Source organism: Musca vetustissima, unplaced genomic scaffold (assembly GCF_032173495.1).
Source record: "Musca vetustissima isolate MV318-11 ecotype Yass unplaced genomic scaffold, APGP_CSIRO_Mvet_v1 utg39152, whole genome shotgun sequence".
Lineage (NCBI taxonomy): Eukaryota > Metazoa > Arthropoda > Insecta > Diptera > Muscidae > Musca > Musca vetustissima.
Genome location: NW_026873326.1, coordinates 73,820 through 97,057, shown reverse-complemented (window position 1 = coordinate 97,057; position 23,238 = coordinate 73,820). Strand labels below are relative to the sequence as shown.

Sequence of the window (23,238 nt, the reverse complement as noted above, 5' to 3'; positions counted from 1 at the left end):
AATGAGAGCGGGTATGCGAGAACGGTGTGTGCTTAATGAACACAGCGCGTTTTTAATGTAATAGGCGAACGTAAGCGCAACGTAAACGAATCGTAATGTGTTTTGGCAAGCCAAATGCTAGCCATTATAGCATCTTTACATTGCACCGGATTTCATTAACCCAGTGGGTTTAAATTGTCAATTCCATGGTATACATGTCACATAAATCCTCATAAAGTAGGTTAACCCGGTAAAAAGTTCTAATGTAAATGCCGTTTTATATAGAGGGAAAAAGACTTAAAAGTAGTAAGGGGAAAATGCATACGAGAATTCAGTTTTGGCATTGTTTAAAATGCGAATTTATAATGGAATATCAAAGTCAAACATGATTCAGACTGCGTTCTCCTATATTACTTTTTTAAGCAACTCTGCTGAGTTCTTAAAAGTTACAGGTATAAAAGGTGGCAAGGGGAGGAAATTCAAAACAGAATCGTAGAGAGCAGCAGCGGAGTTGCTTAAAAAAGTTGCATGTATAAACCCAGACTGTGTAAAAAAAAACAAATTATATATCAATAAATTTGATTTATTTTCAAAATAAATTTTTGGATTTTCAGAATAAAAAAACAAGAATGATAATTTTGCCAATGTATAACTCTATCGCTTCCAGATCTTTCCTTCAATTGAGTCATTGCCACATGTAGGGGTAACTCATACAAAAACGATAAAAATAGCATTGAGAATTGCAAGTTTTCATTTCAAAAGGATTTGCGTCTTTAAATACTACCATTAGGAAATTGAAGTAAATTGTAAACCAAAGGGTATCGAACTTCTGTTGCGATTTCTTTGATTTGAAAATGCATTAATTGTTAAAGTACATTTACATATAATATTTTAAATCGACTCGATTAACGAAATACAGAAATACACCCTAATTGTTTACACATATCATTAATCATGATCTAAATGCCGATCAGCTGATGTTTGTTAGTATTTCTTATTATTTTGCGCCAAAAATATTTGTTTGCAATTTGAAAAAAGAATAGAAGAATTACCACAATGGAAATGTTTTTGCAATACTTTGATGCAAAAGTAAAAAAAGAACTAAAAACACAAAAATTCTATAAATAATTTTTAATTTTCTTTGATCTTTCATTTTTGTATTTGTCAACCGTTAAATTTAAAAATAAACGACATGTAAAAACATTTGCAAATTTTGGTACATTGTGAGAGAGTTGTATTTTTTCGTACAAAACCTGCGTTGTATCTCAGTAGTATCATGATTTCGATCATGATTTAAAATAAACCCTGCCGCACAATGATTTAAATTTGTATGAGAAATCATGGTAATTTCAGCCCGATTAAGAAAATAAACCAAATTGTATTATCGTATTTTTTATTTCACATATAATGTGTACAACATTTTCCTTGTGGGTCGTTTTACATAAATCAAAAATATCACATCAAACCTGACACAAGTATTACGATACAATCAAATCAGCAAAGTATTGCAGATACCTTGTATAATTGTACCATGATTTTTTATATGAAAAAATGTAATTTATATATAGTATAGCTCAAATTGTATTATCGTATTTTTTATTTCACATATAATGTGTACAAGATTTTCCTGGTGGGTCGTTTTACATAAATCAAAAATATCACATCGAACCTGACACAAGTATTACGATACAATCAAATCAGCAAAGTATTGCAGATACCTTGTATAATTGTACCATGATTTTGTATATGAAAAAAATGTAATTTATACGTACGGGAACCGTCCAAAAATGTTGATACTTTTTTATCCCACAAATTTTTAATTTCTTCTCTATTTTAAAAAAACATTCACATATTTTGTATATGACTTTGTAATTGTAAGTTGCTGTAGCCTATCTTGTATGATTGTATATACCATGATTCCATACATCACATAATTATGGAAGGTAGTCCCAATTTGGAAATTGATATTGGCAACCCGATTAAGAGCGCTAAACTCTACATGACTACAGGCAAATTTCTTCCGAAGATATTGATATTACAAAAGACGATCGGCAAGGTCGTCGTATATATGGTCCTTTACCTCCTATACTAAATAGGAAGTGAACTAGTTGGAGGAGGAGTAAAGATGACAAAAAATCAACACTATGGCGGAGAGTTAAAATAGGTTTAGCAAATATTTTTTTTTATTTATTTCGTTAAAAAAATAAATAAAATGTTCGATTAATAAAGAAATAGGAGTCATAAGTTTGCATAAGACTACCTGGTATAATTATGCCATGGCTCCAACACAAGTTTTCGGATAATAAAATAGAGGGGGGACTCTGACTTTCAATAATCTTAAATGGAAAACCATGGAACAATTGTACAAGGTAACTGCAATACTCAGCTGATTTGATTTCAAGGTAATATTCGTGTCAATTTGTATATAGATTCTGTTCCATAAAAAAATCCCGATTTCTAGCATTTCCATATGTGTTGCACACACACCAGTGTTAACGCTGGGAATTTTAAAAATGATGCACAAAAAGTTGTTCGCTTGAAATAAAGTCACACAGAAAAGCAAATTTGTCAATAAAACTGTTTCGAGAATATGTCAGATATCCTTGGAACACAAAAACGACGTAGACGAATCTAATTAGTTTGAATTTACATATAAAAAGGATGATACATGGTCTGTTCCCGTACTGCAAGAATCTACTAATTTTTACTATTTTTGCCGATATCATAAAGGAAAAATTTTTATCGTAGTAAAAAATTGTACATTATTGCAGGTTCTGGAACAGACCAACAACTTATTAAAAACAGGGAAGAAAACTCGCACAAAGCTTTAAAAGAGTAACAGAGTTATAGGGCATCAAAAAGGTTGCAAATTGCGACTTTAGTTGCACAACGGTAACCCTGGCATAATGTATAATGGCACCATGGCACAATAAATAGGTAGTCCATTTAGTTCAGCTGATGTCTTGATTAAAAGTGCATTTACATATACGATTTTAAATCGACTCGATTAACGAAATCCAGAAATACATACAAAATTATAAATTTGCTGCAAAAAATTTGTTTGCAATTTGAACATGAAACGAAGAATTACAACAATGTTTTTGCACTGCTGTGATGGTGTGGATATTATAAAAAACAATGAAAAACACAAAATTTCTATAAGTAATTGTTTTTTTTTTTAATTGTTTTTTTTTTTAATTGTTTTTTTTAAAAACAAACAACATGTGAAAACAATTGCAAATTTTGGTACACTGTGAGAGAATTGTATTTTTTAGCACAAAAAACCGCGTTGCATCTCAGTAGTATCATGATTTAAAATAAACCATGCCGTACGATGATTTAATTTTGTATGGTAAATTTAGCCGGATTAAGAAAATAAATCCAGATTCGTCCTTTAATCATGATCAAATGTTATATGTAAATCCGCTTTAACTGTAAAAGTGCGTAATTTCTATTTGAATTCAATGTGCAATGTTGCCAACAATGTGAAATATTATAAGAAAAAATATGACAGATGATGGAGACAAAAACAAAGGTTTTTGTTGTGATACATCACCTTATTATTGCATCATGAATTGTACCATGCTGGAAATTTTGTTGGCCAGCTGTGGTTTTTAGTGTAATTAGTTCATTAATTGTTTTACCAACAGTTCCCGTTGAAAGAAAAAAACATTCTCAAAATAAGTTCCCAGTAACATTTCTGATGTTTGGTAACTTTGAACGTTGAATTCAAGTGGCAAATGTGAACTTAGACAGCTAATCTGATAATCAGTGGCTCTCGATGGAGTACCTATATATTGTACCTTGAAAAATACTAATAAAAATCATATAACCGTAAACAAATCATTTTCATGTCAGAGATATTGATACCTCAAATCTTCGCCGCCAACATGCAAGGTAACGGCGTCCAAAATATGCTACCCCGCGATCTACTTCAAAACACAATAGACTACGTTCTCTAGTGATTATTTATGATAAAATATATTTTGTTGCTGGAAAAGCAAATCATTCTTCATGGAATGTGCAATTTTTAGAAAATGTTGGGTTTTGTATTATAAACCAATTATTTATAAAGAAATTCCAAAGTCGATCTTGAAAAGTCGACTTTGCGATTTTTTCTCCTCAAAGATCAAAAGTCGACATTTTGACTTTTCAATACAAAAAATCGATTAATCGATTGGTCGAAACTCGATTTACTTAACCCTAGTTCACTAGTGGTAAAAATATTTATGATAAAATATAATTACAATAAGAAAATATCCCAAATAAGCGAAAAAACGAATATATTGATTGTTAATTGTGTGGCAATGCATAACGTCAAAGTGATAAACAAACAATACGAAAGTGTATATATTGTGTGTTAATAACAAATCGAAGAAAAGGTTTTGAAAAGAAAACTGGACACGCAACCACCAACAGACACAGACGAATTGTCGAATGGCTGGATTTTGGTGAATTGCGCTGCGACGGTGACGAGGGAACGATGTTGATGACGGTCGGTTATTGAGGAGGTGGTAGGTGGTGGAGCAGGCAGACAGGCCAGACCGATAAATTGTTGATAGAAGAGTAGAAGAGGGTCAGCTGAGACGAAACGACAGACACCAGCAGGGTGAGAATTAGAAGGAAGACCTTGAAAATCAGAAACTCGCATAAACAACGAAAAGAATAGAACACAATAGAAACGAATTGAGAAAGAAAGTATAGAAGAAGAAGAAATCTGAAATTTTAAACAAAATAAAGTGCGACGGGACGACGACGTTGACGGAAAAACAACATAAAAAGCCATTGCCGTAGCAGAGACAGAAACAACAGCAACAACGTCTATAAAAATACGAATAATAGTGATAAGCAAGTAGAAGAGAAACAAATAAATACACAATACAATATTTATTTAAATTTCCATGACGAAAGCGGTGGGATGAACATAGTTGATGATAAAATTTGGTACGCATAAACAAAACAGCAATTGGAAGTAGAGACAAAACGTAATTCGAAGAAAAACATCTCCACCTCCTCCGCTGCGCCACCCGAGCGACCGACCAAACGCCTCTTCTCGTCTAGCGACTTGCCGAAGCTGCTGTGTTGGTTGCAAAACGGCTAGGTGTGCGAGCAAGCAACAGTGGACAAAACAAATCCTTTGAGCCAACTAGAATGGACATTATGCCATCTCAATCGATTGTGCACCATCCCTTTAATATAGTAGTCAATACTGCCATGGCCAATTCCTCGGACAACTCCACACCCACTTCGCCAGTGACACCGACCATTGTATCGCCCACAGCAACAGTCGATGCAAATTCCTCTACTGCCATAAATGGACGTGAGGCCCGAAATTTGGCCGAAAAACAACGTCGTGACAAATTGAATGCCAGCATAAATGAATTGGCCAAAATGGTGCCACATGTGGCCAATTGTCCACGACGTCCCGACAAAACTGCAGTATTACGATATGCCACTCATGGCCTGAGACTGCAGTATGTCTTTGGAAAGGCGGCAGCCGCTCGTAAACGGGCCCTATTTATAGGTGATACTCACGACGCGACCGATGCCCTATTGCAGCTAATCGATGGCTTTTTTATAACACTCACCTGTCACGGACAAATTGTATTGATTTCTTCAAGGGTTGAAGAACTCTTAGGTCATTGCCAGTCCGATTTGTACGGGCAGAATTTATTGCAAATTACCCATCCTGATGATCATGAGCTGCTGAGACAACAACTTATACCCAATGATATTGAGTCTTTATTTATGGATTACCATCACCACCATCACCATGGTACGCAATCTCAAATAAATAAAACGCATTATAATCAGCAATGTTCCTACACAACACACCATCATCACCACCACCACAACCATCATCAGACGCCGCATGCACATTATGGATCGCCGCCACCTGCGTCGCAAATGCACCACAATGATATACACAACGATGATAGCTATTTGAAAGAAATTGATGAAAAGTTACGCTTAGATAAGAGAAGTTTTACAGTGCGTCTGGCGCGAGCCTCAACACGTTCCGAATCGAAAAAGGTCTATGAATTTGTTAAAATCGACGGTAGCTTTCGGCGCAGTGATTATTCGGCAATATCAACAGGTGCTAGCAGTTATCCCATTGTATCACAGTTAATACGCCGGTCACGCAGTGCATCTTCGGCGCACATGAATGCTGCAGGTGGTGGCGGCAACGGTGTTGGTAGTGTAGGGGGAACAATGGATGGTGCCGCTACATTTATACCACATCTATTACCGCATGATGCCATAGCGCAGGCCGCATTACATGGTGTTAGCGGTAATGACATTGTTCTTATTGCAATGGCCCGCATTATACGACCGGCGAAAATAATTAATTATCCATTGGAAGCTAATCGTTTAGAATATAAAACGCGACATTTAATCGATGGACGTATTATTGATTGTGATCATCGTATTGGTTTGGTAGCTGGTTATTTACAAGAAGAGGTAAGTCGATATGATGCGGATTTATTTGTTTATTTCTTTTAATGAAATGAAGAGTTATTCAAAAGAAAGTTACAGGGTTCGATTAAAAGTATCTATGAACACTGTATGATGGATCTTGTGACTCTAATTATTACACTTACCGAAATATTTTTCAAATAAGTATATTTAACGCGAAATCGATTTAAGGCTTAAGTTGGGAAGTATGGACTTCCACATGATGGTCATTTATTTTCGTGACCAGTGAGACAAAACCTACCTTGTCTAAAAATTTCTGAAAAATCCGAGATTTGAGAGATTTAATTTGCTCTTAATTTTAAATGCAAATATATCGTTTATATTTCTCGGAAATATGGATTCAATTAAAAATATTCAACAGTTTTATTTGAAATAGTCTAAAGTAAACCCGAAATATGTACTCATATTAAGACCATTAATAAATATGAGTTGAAATGTTGGATCGTATTTACTCTACTTGTTATGCTATACTCGGCGTCAAGTCATAAAAACTGGTGTATTAATTAACAAGTGACAGCGAAATGTACATACAAATGTGGTTGCAAGTTTAAATTGAAGAAAAAAATTATCTGCTGCATGTTTATGTCCTCCCTTTGAGCCCCGAATTATTTTCTCTTACCATAAAACCATTTTCTTTGCACAGATCCGAATTGAATGAATTTTGGCAGAGATCACTTATTTAGCCCAAGGACGAACACTATTGAAATTGGAGGAAATCTGTAAACCTTTGAGCCCCGAATTTTTTTCCGAGACCATAAAACGATTTTCTTTGCACATATCCGAATTGGATGAAATTTGGCACAATTCACTTATTTGGCATAAGGACGAACCCTATTGAAATTGGAGAAAATCGGTTCAGATTTAGATATAGCTCCCATATATATTTGTCGTCCGATTTTATGTAAAGGGGTGAACCAAACAGCCACAGCGTAATAAATTAGGTCCTGATTGATGTGTGTGAAGTTTTGTTGCTATTGGTTCAGATTTACATATAGCTACCATATATGGACCACCAAAAAGCCAAGGTTTGTCCGATTGAGATAAAATTTGGAACAGCGTATTGAAATTGAAGTAGCTTGATGTTGAAATCGGTTCAGATTTAGAATGGCTCCTTATATATTTTCGTCCGATTTAATGTACCATGCCTAGATTACGTATGGAGATGGGACCCATCGGTCCACTCCTTCTAGTAACACACCCACCATATTTTGAAAATTTGTTAATTAATTATCAAACGAATGTCCGATTTGATCCAACTTCGCATAATACTTTTAAAAAACCTTCATAATGTCCGAAGATGGGATCCGTGCGTCCACTTCTTCTAGTTAACTTCACCGTCGGAGTGTAGGATTGGGATATGTACGTGGTTTTGGAAATTTGTTACTTATGTGTACGAAAAGTACTAAATCGTACTATAATTGGTACAATTCGGATTTGGGTGAACCGCTGGAGTGGGAACAATAAAATTTGGAGTCAGGATCACTGTAAAGTTTAGTATTGGGGTCAGGATTCAGATTAAGAAATTAATACCAAAGGTACCAAAGTTGGTACAATTTGAATTTTAGGTGAACCAATAGAACGAGAATCGTGAAAGTTTGTGTAAGGTAGGAAGTGTTGGAAATGCGAACTACTGTGTACTCAATTTGGTATAATTGTGGGTGAATCGATAGAGTTGGAATCCTGGAACTTGGATTTAGGATATCTGTGGGGGTGTAGAATTGGGGTATGTAGGAAGTTTTGAAAATTGGTAGTACTGTGTACTCAATTTGGTACATTTGAATTGTAGGTGAACCGATAGAGTTGGAATCTTGGAACTTGGATTTAGGATCACTATGGAGATGTAGTTTTGAGTTAAGTAGAAAGTTTTGGAAATTAGTACTACTGTGTACTAAATTTGGTACAATTTGACAAGACCTACATACACTTTTGTAAATGTTGTAATAGGCTTTTCATAATTTGTATGTTATGAGACATTTAAGCATATTTTCAGCAAATTTTTTACCTCCACAAGGCCAGGCTTATGCACAACTCGAGAAAAAAATCTCAATATTAATTAAAGCCTAGAAATCTTAATTTGTTATTGTTGATATCACGTGCATTGAACCAAAATACTCTTAGGCTCAGTTTTAATCCTCTCATGACAGCAAATATATTAATTAACAAATTTCTAGCACGTGGCTATAAATCTTCAATTACATTATATGAATTAATAATTAGACAACAAACAAGTTAAACAATTTACTGTATATAAATACACATATAAATCAATGAAATTTGTTATGTTTAATTTTAAATTTGGGGAATATAGATAGATTATATTAGCGAATCGTACTTACAAAAACATTCTATGTGGAAATAAAAGACATTTGAGTTTTTATGGATACAATAATGATGGTGGTGTATTTCTGCCTATCCTAAACTCATAGAAATAGTAGGTCAATGGACTGGCATCTTATAACTTTTTTTTATATATATACGTACATATCCAAAATAATATTTTCATTTTATTTGCAACAATAAGAAACTCTTTCATGATTTATTCCAAAAACGCAAGTACGAACAACATCATGATAATTAAACATGTAAATAATAATTTGCAATTTATTTGTACTTGTACAAACGTAATATGAGAAAATAAAATTAATTTTGAAATTGTACTACCTAAAACAAAGTTCATCATTGCAAATGCAACAAAAGACATAATGTATTTTAAAATTCCCGACGATAAGAATTATGCATACAGAATATGTATGTAGAATTCATTATATGTATATGCCTACTAATAGATAATAGATTATATGAAATTTCTTTATGGGACCTTACCCAAGTACAAAACACTTCACCCCAGTTTTCCGTCATGATCTTAGTTATCAGAAGACAAAATAAAAAGTTAAAAAAAACAGAAATACAAAACAAAATCAACTCGCAGATATAAAATGCAAAAATTCAATATTATTATTGTGTGTTGTCTATGTATGTGTGTCTGCTCTTTATTTTTTATTAAATAGCAACAACATTTTGATAATGAATCGCAATTTGGCCACTAATTTTGCAGTGACGATTTACGATTTATTTTTAGATTTTGTACTATAAAATACAAAACAACAAAATAAAAATCGTTTTTTAGTGAATTTCTTTATTTAGGCTGCGGCATTAAAAAAAATACAAAACTGCAGTAAACAAAAATTTTATGCAAATAGTAGTCTTATATGCGAAAGAAATTGTAGTAAGAATAAGTAATGGTAAAAAGGTAAAAAAAAACAATATAAAAATAAGTGTCTATTGTAGGAAAAAAAACACAAAAGCTTTCAATACTGCAATCTAAATTTTGGGTAGAATTCCATCTGTTTGTTTTTTATTTTTTGTTGATTTTCTACCATATGGGCCTTCTAGAAATATTACGGAAGTTTATACAATTTTTTTATTTAATGATTTCTCCATTTAAAATGTTGGGGCATGATTTAGGAGTAAAAATAGACCCATGGCCTTAAAAATATGCATAGAATCACTTTCTGAGTTGATTTATGAATATCCGCAATGTCCCTATATATTTTTCGATCATATATATCCCTGGCTTAAAAACGGTATGTAATGTAATGGTAATGTTAAGGCATGTTAGGAGTTATTTTGAGAGAACCAATTCTAAAACAGAGGTACACAAAGACAGAAAGGATATATGTAATATATCAATATTTTACTAAATTGAGTGTAAAATATTGTGTATTAGGTTTCCTGAAGATCGGTTCAGATTTAGATTTTCGTCCGATGTCATGTAAATGGTGTATCAAAGCCCGTATATACATTTCGATGTGCACGAAATTTGCATAGCGTACCAAATAGAGTCTAGGATTGTGTGTGCTAAGTTTCGTAATAATCGATATAGCTCCCATATATATTTTTGTATGATTTTATGTAAATAGTGTACCAAAGCCCCTATATTTCTTTCGATTTGCACGAAATATGGCATATTGTACTGAACATAGTCTAGAATGACGTGTGTAAAGTTTGCTGAAAATCGGTTCAGATTTATATATAGCTACTATATGTCTTTTCTTCCGATTTTATGAAATTGTGCACAAAAAACCCAAAGTTTGTCCGATTGTCACACAATTTTGTACAATGTACTGAAGTTAATGTGGATTAATCTTTGGAAAAGTTTCGTTGAAATCGGTTCAGATTTAGATATAGCTCCCACATATATATTTTCGTCCGATTTTAGGTAAATATATAAAACAGCAGGTATTTGAAATGATCCTTACATAGCTGTTATACATATTTCGAACGGTTGTCTGATTGAGATTAAATTTTGAGCAGTGCGGCATACCGAATAGCATGTTTGAATTGTGCTATAAATCGATTTACATAAATTTGTCCCATTGTACGCAAACGACTCTAAATCTGCCCGAATAAAGTGAAATTTAGAATTGGTTGCAGAAAGGCATGTGTATGGATTGATGTTGGTCGGCTCACTTACAGATAAAGGTCAAATATTTAAATTCGTTCAATTCAATACAAAAAAAAATACATAAATACATTTTTCCTAATTTTTAGAATTTTGTCTGCACTGGAAATTCCTCTGTATCATTGATAATATCATTCAATTGAAAAATATTGGAGTCTGCGTACTTAACTATTCCCCTGAACAAAATCTGGATGACAATTTTTTTTTTTTTGACTTCTTAGAATTGATTTTGTTTTATTTGAATACAAGTTTTTGACCGAATAAGAAGAATGCCATTGAACTCATTTATTATTTGTAGATTTCAATAGAACCTGAAAAATGAAGATATATTCAATTTTGTTTGCGAGGGAAGATAAAGAAATCTGTATATAATATCAGTACTTGTTGCTTCTCTGTCTCCATCTCCGTTTGGTTGCATATTTAAAATAGCGCGTCAACAAAACAAATAATGTATGAGAATATGTTAATGATTATTAAATACAATATATAAAACAGCAGGTATATACATACATATTGACAAAAAATCAGTGCATTTGCTAGCTATATTTTTTTTTATTTGTGAGTTTGAAGAAGTACGTATTTTTCTCTCTTTTTGCTGTTGCGTTTTTTCGTCAAAACTGGTTTTATTAACGCTACGTCATTCTTAAGTTCCCCCATTTTTATTATTTTTGTAAATTATTTGGCTTATTGTGTTTAGATTATTTGCTGAACGGCAAAAAGTAAACAATTGTTTGCTATTCGTTTAGTAATGCAAAAAATTCATTCCGTCTAATACTGCAGATTATAACTTGGAATTGAGGATGCATTTTGGTATGGGAATTAACAGATGTTCTACATCTGTGGTATGTGGAGTGGTTTCTCTTGTACCGTTAGACCTCTCTCTCTCTTTTTCTAGATCATGAAGGTTTTTCCTCACGTGCCTGGATGTTGTAATCCTATCTTAAAGGTAATGGGATGGATGATTTCACCATAATACCCAAGCAGGTACTGCAACGACAACATACTGTTGGGACGATGTACAGATACGAACTCCTCCGTCAACTCAAGTGTAAACGTATCGCTTACACACTGTCGTCGCATAGTTTACCAACTATTGCTTTTTATGGGTGTCAACAAGTTGTCTTCGACAACATCCAAAGAGCTAAACCAGCAAGCGATTTGAGGACTTTGTTTCTACTCCTAATTTCGTCGCTTGATCAGCATCAATAAACCGTTTCGGATAAGAAACTGCATAGCATCGACGATGATGTACAGCGGGAGGCTGATTTCGGCTTTCGATGTGATGAAAATTGTGGTTATAAGGGTACGGCTCATGTAATTTTCTATTTCGTTTTCTACGTAAAAAAGTATAGGTCCATGATTTCATATAAAGTTTTGACCCCATTTTCATTGTCATAGATGCAACGTTTTTAACCAAAGCTGTAATGTTTATACCCACACTGTGGTACAGGGTATTATGTCTTTGTGCATATGTTTATAACAGGCAAAAGGAAACGATATAGACCCATGGTTCCTTTTGAGAACATGCAAAGAATCACTTTCTGAGTCGATTTATGTATGCCCGTCCGTCTGTTGATGTTCAATTGTTAACAATGTATAGCTCGCATTTATGATCCGAATTGAATGAAATTTGGCACAGCTCATCCATTTGGAGGAAAAAATCAGATCATATTTAGATATAGTTCACATATATATTTTCGTCCGATTTAATGTAAAAGGTGCACCACCGTCCTTATAAATCTTTCGATTTGGACGAAATTTGGTATCATATTAAGTCAATAATGATGAGTTCTAAGTTTCGTGAAAAACGGTTCAGATTTAGATATAGCTCCCGACTTAATGTAATTGATGCACCAAAATTCTTATATATCTTTCGATTTGTAAAAAAATTGGCATAGTCTAGAATGATGTGTGTCAAGTTTCGTAAAAATCGGTTCAGATTTATATATAGCTCTCATATATATTTTCGTCCGATTTAATGAAAATGGTGCACCAAAGTCCCTATGCATCTTTCGATTTGCTCGAAATTTGGCATAGCATACTGAATTGAGTCTAGAATGATGTGTGCTAAGTTTTGTGAAAATCGGTTCAGATTTAGATATAGCTCCATTATATATTATCTTCCGATTTTATGTTAATTGTGCATTAAAGACCTAAAGTTTGTACGACTGGCACACGATTTAGTACAATGTACTGAGGCTGAGGTTAGTGATAATGCGTATGATTTACTACATTTATTTTTTTCGATCGTTTCCACTCCACTCATTCCCGCCCCTGTAGACCGAGGGGGCCACCTCCTCATAACGAGAGGAGCACGTACACCCCATAGTCCGGACAATGGAGGGATATGATGGTAGGAAAACTACCGGCTACAAACATTTTCAGCCGGTCATATGTGTATTTACTACGAACAAGGACAAAACAAGAAACAACTACATACGAAGGATTGCATTTTTATTGCATCTACAGAGTCGTAAAATGGTATACAATTATAAAGCTTATTATAAACCTCGCATATAGCACGAAAGGGATCATTTAATTCATATTTAGATTTTGCTAAAGAAAGTTTAAGTGGAATGTAGTTACGCGTGTTTCGTGGAGTTACGTTTAATTGTATTTCACCAACTAAAAAACTCGAAGCGATATTGCCTCTTAAAAGTTTAGTAATAAAAGTTGCGCGGAGCATTAAACGTCTTCTGTCAAGAGTTGGGAGTTTCAATCTATTTTCATAAGGCGGGAGAGCTAAATCTGTATTCCATGGTAAACCTCTAAGAACAAAAAGAAGAAATTGTTTTTGAACGGATTCTAATTTGTCAGAATAACATTTGTAGAGAGGACTCCAAAGTACCCAACAGCATTCCACGGTAAGTCGAACGTTTGGTCACATAGGGATCATCGAACTCTTTAGACCAACGTTTTACTCTTTAGACCAACGTCTTACTGGTTCGTTTCGATTTCCTGAAGAGTAAAACAAATTTTGAATATAGATCATTTTTTGACATAATCTACTAATAAAGGGAAATATGGGTGTCTGTAATTTGGTATTACATTTTTTCACTTCATAGAAATGACGACAAAATTAACCCATTTTTTAGGTATACCCCAGGATGTTAAAAAGTTTGGCCCGGCCTAACTTTACTACATTTTTACTTTTTTTATCATTAAGACCTTTCAAGACTGTTGGAAGCTCAAAATTGTACAGCCTTTGAAAAAATGAAGGATATCTTTTCCAGTACTTTTAAAACGCGTTTTTAGTATGGTTTCAAGAAGATTTCGATTTCGAAGTTCATGAGAAAATATACTTATATAACCATTCTTCAGATTTCGAACAAATTTTTAAATAAAATGATTGCATTTTAACTTGACATAATTTAAATTTGAATTCTACTCTCTTTCTTTTTTTAGGTTCGCAATTTAAGTCCCTTCTCATTTATGCACCAAGACGATGTACGTTGGGTAATTGTTGCCCTTCGGCAAATGTACGATTGCAACAGTGATACCGGCGAAAGTTTTTATCGTCTGCTTTCACGAAATGGCAATTTTATTTATCTACGAACGCGAGGATATTTAGAAATCGATCGCCAGACAAATAAGGTTCACTCATTCGTCTGTGTCAACACCCTGCTGGACGAAGAAGAGGGTCGTAGAAAAGTGCAAGAAATGAAAAATAAATTTTCAATTATCATCAATGCCAAAGTTCCGACAGGAACAGTGCAAGATGCTACCGCCTCACAGAATCCACAACAGTTGGAGAAAATAGTTTTATATTTAATAGAAAATTTACAGAAGCGACAAACAAATACCTGTGTTGTGGACGAGATACATTCAGAGGATGATGTTAAACGGCATACCAGTACACCGCCATTGGCATTGGTGCCGCCCGAGCCATCATCGGTGAAAACTTCAATATCCAAATCGGTTAGTGTGGTAATAGCAACGGCAGCAAAGAGTCTAGTCTTGAAATCCAATGCCCAACAACATAGTCCAGGAGGATCAGGCGGCTGTGCAACACCTACAGCCTCTGAGGATGGTGACCAGGCAAATACATCAAACGAAACAATAGATACTGGTTATGAGTCGCCAACAACAACAGCGCCACATCGTCCCAGTGTCTTACAGATGCGTAGCAACAGTAGCAGTAGTAACAACAACAGTCGTAGTATGTGCCAAGATGCCAATGCAACTGAAACCCGTATCCCTCCTCACACACCTGAAAATTTTGAAACTGCTCAAACAACAACAAAAATAATAATGCAAAGAACGCAGACACAACAACAACCTGATAGATATAATTCTCAAAAAACAACAAAAACAGCAGTTTTAAAACGTTTGCATTCAGATACAATTGAAAGTGGTGGTGGTGGTCATCCTGCCACAAAGCGACGTCTCTCCCGATTATCACCATTATCTTGTATGTCTGAAACAACAATGTCCTCACCTCATTCAACAACATGTATTTCTCCTGCCATCAAAAGTGATAACAGTTCAGATATTCACAATTTCATATCCGATTCATTGCGCCACGTTGGCGAATCTTTGAATCGCATTGACGTCCAAACATCAAATTTGCTGCAACATCGCGGTACCATGGCCACACAACTCAATAGCCAATTGGATGCCATTATTGTGGAACAACAACAACAAAATGAGTTTTTAGTGAACATAAAAAATGAATATGATGTTTATAAGGAACAATTTATAAAAACATCGCCTAATCGAACAGAAGAAGATCTATCTTCGTCGGATAATTGTTAGTTATATTAAACAAAATTTGCAAAAAAAACAAAATAATTACTTATTTATATACATATATAATAACATGATGTATGAAACGGTGTTTTGTATGTAAGTAATTTATTACATATATATCTATTGTTCAACACACGATATATAGGTAAAACTTATATATAAAATTGTATGTGTTAGTTATTCTTATTGTTTATTATTTTCTTTTTTATTTAATAATAGCAGTGTATTATTGTCTAGTTGGTGGAAAGATTCTTAAGCCGCAAGTGAGTAGTGAATGACAGAGTCAACTCTCAACAATATTTTGTTTTTTTGGAAATTCTTTATTTCATAGGTTAAAATTAACCTTGTTTTTGCCCAGAAAGTAGCAATTCATTGGAATATTAATCAAGCACAATGTATATTGGCATATTCTTGTTCAGAATAAAATATATGATGAATACGTTAACAAGAAAAATTGGCGCATCGGGGGCCCAGAAAACCCCAATATAAACCTTTCCTTCATTAGCCAGCTTTGAATTGGTTGAATATGTTAAAGGACTTTGAGAGCCAAGTGTCTCATTGTATTCTTCATAAAGAAATAATGAAAGGGAGAGAGAAGGTAAAGTGACGTCTAAATGATCAGAATGACAATCTTATATCTACCAATCATTGGGCATTGGACATCTACAAAGTAGATGTTCGATCATTCCATCTCCTCTTCATCTTCACATAGACGGTAATACTACACTTCATTGATTTCCCACTTAAACATGGGATATATGATTCCTACAGCCAGTTTCATGAGGTTATGTCAAGCTTCTTTATTCCACCTAGCTCCAGGTTTTTGGCAGTAAATTTTGCAGATTTTGTCGTCAACTGAAATATCAATCGGCTGCAGTGTTGCCAAAATGTTGTTGATAATAAATTCTATAAAGTTCTAAACATTTCTGAAAAGTTTCAAAAAAAGTGCTGAAAAAATATAGAAAGAATTTTTTTGTTCCTAGTAGTAAGGTCTGTATTTCTTAAAAATTCAATATGCCCTTCATTACAACGGGGGATAGTATATATTAATGTTGTTTAGAGCACCTCGCAATATGAACCTAAGACCATGTCCGTCTGTTTAAGTAACCATACAGCTCGCAATATTGAAGGCAAAGCTTTGAAATTCTGTAAATACATTGCTACTACTACTACGATGTTTGGTATTGAAAATGGGATATATCGGTGCAAAAAAAAATGAATACCGTTTTGGTATAACTTTTATATAACAGTACCACCCTATTTTCACTTTTCTGAAGGTTTTATCTGCAATCTCTGGTCCCTTGTGGGGTAGAACATACATACAGCCTATTTATGCGTACAATTTTCTATTTGCGTATTATAAAGGTTGTAGAACCTTTTTCCGACTAAAGAGACTTTAATTTAAAAATACATCTGTCCGGCCGAACTTTAGGACTTTTTTACTTGTTTACAAATGTGCTGACACTTTATTACATCGGAAACATAGGGAAATTTCAATATGAAATCGAGAAGCGGAATTTTTTTTTTTTGGAATGAAAACAAAAATATCGAAAAATTAATAAATCCAGAAAAAATGCTAGATCACTTTTTTGCTGCTAAACGATTTTAAAATGCGCTAAATATAGCACTAAAAGGGCAACACTGATCGGCTGCGATCCACTTCGATTTAGAACATCAGTTATTTTATTTTCTCCTATAGCATTATTACCCGGAACCGAACCACGTCTAACAGAATGACATATATCATGCAAAATTATTCGACAGCCATGAACTACTCTCGAAATTGTGATCCGTTTGACTTTCGATATACCTAATCACCGTTCCTAATCCATATTCCATGACTAATTTCTGGAATTTCTACTTGAAAACACCGCTTTCTTGAAAGTTCATCACAGAAAACTGCCTCACCTGTGTCATCTTCGAATCATATGTACATATGGACAGACCGCCTGAAGGGGAAAGCCCTTCCGCCTAGTATCGTCTGTTAGGTATTACTATTTTAAAACCATCAAAGCCAAAATAATATTTCTTCCAGACTTAAATCAAGCTCCAAAATGGGGCTTATTGGTCTACTTTTCTATAGTTCCCAACCACAAAGTGTCAACATTTCGAAATTTTGTGAAAATAATTTCAATCCAATTTCATCCAAACATATTGGTCCACTCCTACTGGAGCCTGCCCCACAAAGGGGCAAAAATTAAAAAAGCATATGAAGCGAATGTAATGCGTATAATAATCTAGATCAAGTCCGCAGTAGATGGGACCCATCGATCCACTTCTTCTGGTACCTCCACCACAAAGTGTCAAATTTGTTTACATTTGTAAATTGATTAAAACATTGCACATCGTAATGGCTTATCCGAATGTGGAGTCTATAGGTTAACTTCTCCACAATTTTGAAAAATTATAAATTTAATTAAAAAAATTTGTTCCACCACAATCCTTGACCTACCTACCGCTACACCGAATGACACTTTTTTACTAGTTAGATGGTCAAAGCAAGAAATTTAGTATTGAGTTGTATTTTTCTCAGTAATATCAACGCGATTTTTTGGAAAATATAAATTGCACCTAGTTCAAGTAAATAATGCACCCAAAGCTGGCAGAACTCCCTGATCAAAACTAAATTGGTTAAATTTAACCTCAAATAAATTTAGATTGAGATATATCCTAAACAAATCATGAATATGCCATATATTTAAATTTATTAGGGATATAATTTCTCATCATACAAATACACGGCCCGGTAAAATTTTGAAGATCAAGAGTTGACAATGGATTTTCGTCTTATGTACTACTTCAAAATCTTCAGTTCATTAAGAAGTCTTAGATAAATTAAATTTTAATTAGTTTGAAAAAGTAGCCACCCACCAAATAGGCTTTTATAATAAAACAAATGTGCTGCTATTTTGTTAAACATATGTCTGTCTATTAGCTGTATATTGCCGAAATAAAATGGCAACAAACTTCTTTTTTTGCAAAGCTCTAATAATATTTTTCTCTAAATAGTAACAACAATTACATTTTCAATTCCTTAACTATTTTCTAAGTTTTTTATTTTGTTCACATTAAAGTATTCAAATTTTATACATAGATGGGTACAAGTAAGTTCGTACTACATAGAGACATGTTTATAAAACAAATAAAAACAAAAATCTATACGACCAATATCTAAGAGAAATGCTAAATGTTTGTCCTTGTTATACTTATACTAAAAAAACAACAACAGTTCAATAATAATTTATAATTAAAATGGAATTAGCAATTTCATTATTCAATCGAAAACATGAATGTGTGGAGAGGATGTTTTTTAAATAAAATTTAACAACTTCACTGACGATCACGAACTTATAATTAGTGATTTGGCAGCTTTTTGGTCACAGTGAAATTGTTTTTACTTACTTAATTCGAAGAAACGGAATTGCATGAAATGCAACGATGTAGCCCTACTGAAAGTATATGTCCATAAAATGGTCTATTATAAATGTGAATAATGCAAAATTTTTAATGCTTTCGATTGATCAATTGTCATTGCTAAATTAAAAAAAAAATAAACAAAAATGTCTTAACTCACTTTTTTCTTTGCCTTCAATATGATTACTATTGTATATAGTGGTTTGTTTCTACTGTTTTTTTTTTTTTCTTTACATATAGTGCTCGAAACTTTGTTAATTTTCATATACATGTAATAACTAGCATAACTATATTTCGTTTAAAATGTTCGCAAATTTAATCTCTTTTTGGGGAATTTGTATAAAAAAATAAATACAACAACCACAAAATAAATACAAAAAAAACAAAAACAAAAATCCTTAATACTGCCTTTTTAAAAATAAAAATATATATATTTCTTTTTGTTTTATTTTTTATACATATATTTAGAAATTTATGTTACTAAATTGAAATAAAAAATTATGGAAAATCCAGTTCTTATAATCTTTTATATATATACAAAATTGTTAACAACAAATTGTGTGTGTGAGTGTATGTCTAGTTAAAATTAGTCCAAATTTTCCTTTATATTATTTTTGTTGTTTTTTATATGTATAAAAAGTAGCTTTGAGTTCTGTTTTTATTTTTTTTTTCATTAATTTTTTTTTTGTTTTATTGTTTGTATATTTTTTAAGTATATATGAATAAAATAATTAGATTTAGGTATGCATTAATTATATATATACACATAGTAAATTTATATGACTAAATTATAATGAGAAAATAATAAATATATATATTAAGTAATAAAAAATATACTAAAAAATTGGAATTATAATTTATTTTTTTGTTTCTTTTGGAAATAGGAATTTATTGTTTTCAGAGAATCGAGAGGCTTTAACAAGTAAAATAAAATGTATCAAATTAATTTAACCAATAGATAAATACAAATTAATTTAATATTGATTAAAATTCATGATTGCTACTCATAGATCCTCCAGTAGCTCTTGTGGAGCAGAAGGGTCACTAGTCGCCGGTGTAGGTTTCTGGGCTTCCTGCTTCGAGACAATGGGTTTGGCTTTCACCACACCTTTAACGGTCTTGGCAGGATTCTTTTTCGACACTACCGACACGTACGAAGCAGTACTTCGTGCATCTTACACGCAGTCGTAAGATTAGTAGCAGGTTGTTGCTCGTCGCCTTGCTACCTTTGGTTTATCCACCAACAACTGCCCAATTGTCATAATCTTAGATTTCGGTTTCGACACTTCGGCAGAGGGAGGTTGAGCATTATTAGCTTTCTTTGAGGCCGTTTTACGTGTTCTCCTTCGGTCTGACTTCGACAGTTCCTTACGCTCAGTTTTCTTGGATGATGGTGTCAGGGGTTTCTCAGCGCTCAGTTTACCCATGGGGGTGCTGAGGGCTCAGACGTCCCAGCCAACAACTTTCTAGATGTGATAGGGCCACTCACAGTCTTCTCCACTTTTGGAGGGGATACCGTGGTGGTCTTCGCACGTTGTTTAGGAATCCTTACACTCTACTCATCAACTGAGAGGACTCTCGTTGATTCGGAGGAGTCACCAAGATAGCTACTGTATTTGTCACCGTAGTGCTAATCACAGTAGTATCCATGGTGTGTTCCTCGTCTGTTAAGGGTAAGACGTGTGTGGTGTGTTATTAAAATTCGGCTCCATAGAAGATGATTTTAGTGAAGATTTGAGGTCGGTCCCGGCAGAATTACTCAGGTAGGAAATGGACATTTCAACAGATTTATTTTTAAGATTTTCCGGCCTAATTTTGTTAGAACTTCCTGAGAGATAACGATACCGATCATAATAATTATATTAAGATGTTGCAGATTTTATATACCTCTGTACCGCCAGGCCAAACTCACACTCTTCAAGACGTTGATATTACACGTGCTGTTGTATGGATCTGAAGCATTGGTACTTGCGCAAGCAGACAAGGCAACTCTTGGAGTTTTTGAGAAAAAAATTCTCCGGAAGATCTATGAGCCGATCTTTGTAGATGGTGAATATCGCCGTCGAATGAACAATGAGCTATACCATATATTCTCTGACATCTCGTTGGCTAGGCCATCTTGTGAGAATGGATGAGGATACCCCAGCTCAAAAGGCATATAAAAGCGAGCCAAGTGATGGTTCACGCAGAAGAGGAAGCCCACAAATCCGATGGAAAAAAAGAAGAAGGCAATAACTCGGAACATTGGATGAGATGCGCACAATAACGACGAGCCTGGAAATCTTTTTTAAGCTCGGCTTATGGAACAACCGTTCTGTCATAAGCCAGCTAAGTAAGTAATTTTAAGATGTTGCAGATGCCTAGATGAAATTTCTACGGAAATTCTAATGTAGGTGGATGAACCCGGAGTCAAATTTTTTACTTATCAGCTCTTAATATGTCGTTAGTCATCTACATAATTCCCAAAGCCCGGTAAATCATGGATACCGATTTTACTTCTGTCGTCAGCAGCAGACACTTGAGGCAGTATAGTTAAGTTTTCTCAACAAAGTACTATGAAGGCATTGCACACCATTACCAAACATATTCGAACTGAACCAGAATATATCGTCCAAGCATAAAGTTATGATGAGCCTTGACATACCGTCAGCATGTAAAGTTGTTGAAGGACATAGAGAATACCAGTCGTGTTGGAAAAGTTTTTTATTCATGTGGAATTCAGAAACAGGTAATCGAAGACCCGTATGTATAGTGAGAAAGGGTGTTTCCCAAGGTGATTTAAAAAAGTCACGGCTACTGCGCAGGATAGAGATCGTAATCCATTAAAACCTGCATAGTTGATATTGTAATTTTCTGTCATCTAAGAAATATGTTTGGGATTAGGATTCCACTGAAATAATATTCGGTGAAGTGTTGTCAGTAATTATATGAATGTTATCTTCGGAAACATCTCAGACTGCACGGATTTTCCACCCACCCAGGTAGGATAGATCTTCATGTGCTAAAGACAAAGTTCCAAAGGAACATACACCAATCTTTAGATTAAAAGGCATATTAGGCTTGTGGGTATATCATGCACACAGACGCAATCGTTCAGGCAGAATCTGAAGAAACCTGCCATTTGGCCAACCAGCGCCGAAGGGCTGTACTAATGCATATGGCACACTCTGCCCCTTGATGGGGGGCGAAACCACAACCTCCGCGAAGCTCCCCAGGGGTCCACACCATCTGTCAGTCTGGATCGACATATCAAGGGGCACCTGACACCCGCGGTACTAATAACCACCGATCAGGACGGAGACCAAAACCTCTCCATGTTTGACACAAGTCCGGGCTGGTATCCCAATACAAAATAGACGACACAATGCACTTACCACTGTCACTAGCAGCAGCAACGATGAGCAAGAACAAGGAACATAAACAATTAACATGCTGGCCTCACGGACCAATAGACCGCGGCAACGGACAACACAAACACTTAACAAAACCGCCATCAGGGACAGCCGTCACGACATCCACATGAGGCGTGAACATCGTGAAAACTAGTGGAACCATGAAAAAACCCACGCAACAGCCACAGGAAACCAGCTCCCTCCTCGCCAACTAATGCAGCAAAACCCACCGACTCGCGGAACACCAACCAACCACCACCCGGTTCAAATAACCGAGCCCACCTGAAAGGGGGCTACGCACGAGGACCACATGCTCTAAGTAACGAAAGGTCCGAACAATTAACATGCTGACCTCACGGACCAATAGACCGCGGCAACGGACAACACAAACACTTAACAAAACCGCCATCAGGGACAGCCGTCATGTCATCCACATGAGGCGTGAACATTATGAAAACCAGTGGAACCATGAAAAAACACACGCAACAGCCACAGGAAACCAGCTCGTTCCTCGCCAACTAATGCAGCAAAAACCACCGACTAGCGGAGCACCAACCCACCACCACCCGGTGCAAACGCACGAGAACCACCTCCTTTAAGTAACTAAGGGTCCGATCGTCTTCAAGAACCCAACTGAAATCCCACATAGACCCTCCATTCGACATATCCATGATTGCTAAATCTCTAATGTCTTCATAGTAACAGCATTCCGTCAGTATATGCTTCATCTTCTTCCATCATCCCGCACCCCCAAAAATCCGTTTG

The 23,238-nt window shown here is 34.7% G+C and overlaps 1 protein-coding gene across 1 annotated transcript; it reads left to right on the top strand.

Moving 5' to 3' along the window:
- Positions 1 to 5,085: 5,085 nt before the first annotated feature.
- LOC133324369 (aryl hydrocarbon receptor nuclear translocator homolog) lies at positions 5,086 to 15,682 on the top strand. The gene is made up of 3 exons (XM_061533216.1): positions 5,086 to 5,755; positions 5,891 to 6,441; positions 14,324 to 15,682. The coding sequence occupies exons 1-3, from the start codon at positions 5,131 to 5,133 to the stop codon at positions 15,671 to 15,673; spliced, it is 2,526 nt and encodes an 841-aa protein (XP_061389200.1). The 5' UTR covers positions 5,086 to 5,130; the 3' UTR covers positions 15,674 to 15,682.
- Positions 15,683 to 23,238: the final 7,556 nt, after the last annotated feature.

What these genes read in the sequence shown, in the direction of transcription:
- LOC133324369 (XM_061533216.1), top strand. Translation starts at nt 5,131, where the DNA reads ATGGACATTATGCCATCTCAATCGATTGTGCACCATCCCTTTAATATA. An exon ending in CCATCACCACCATCACCATG is followed by an intron (nt 5,756 to 5,890) that starts GTACGCAATCTC and finishes CGTCGCAAATGC; the next exon opens with ACCACAATGATATACACAAC. An exon ending in CTGGTTATTTACAAGAAGAG is followed by an intron (nt 6,442 to 14,323) that starts GTAAGTCGATAT and finishes TTCTTTTTTTAG; the next exon opens with GTTCGCAATTTAAGTCCCTT.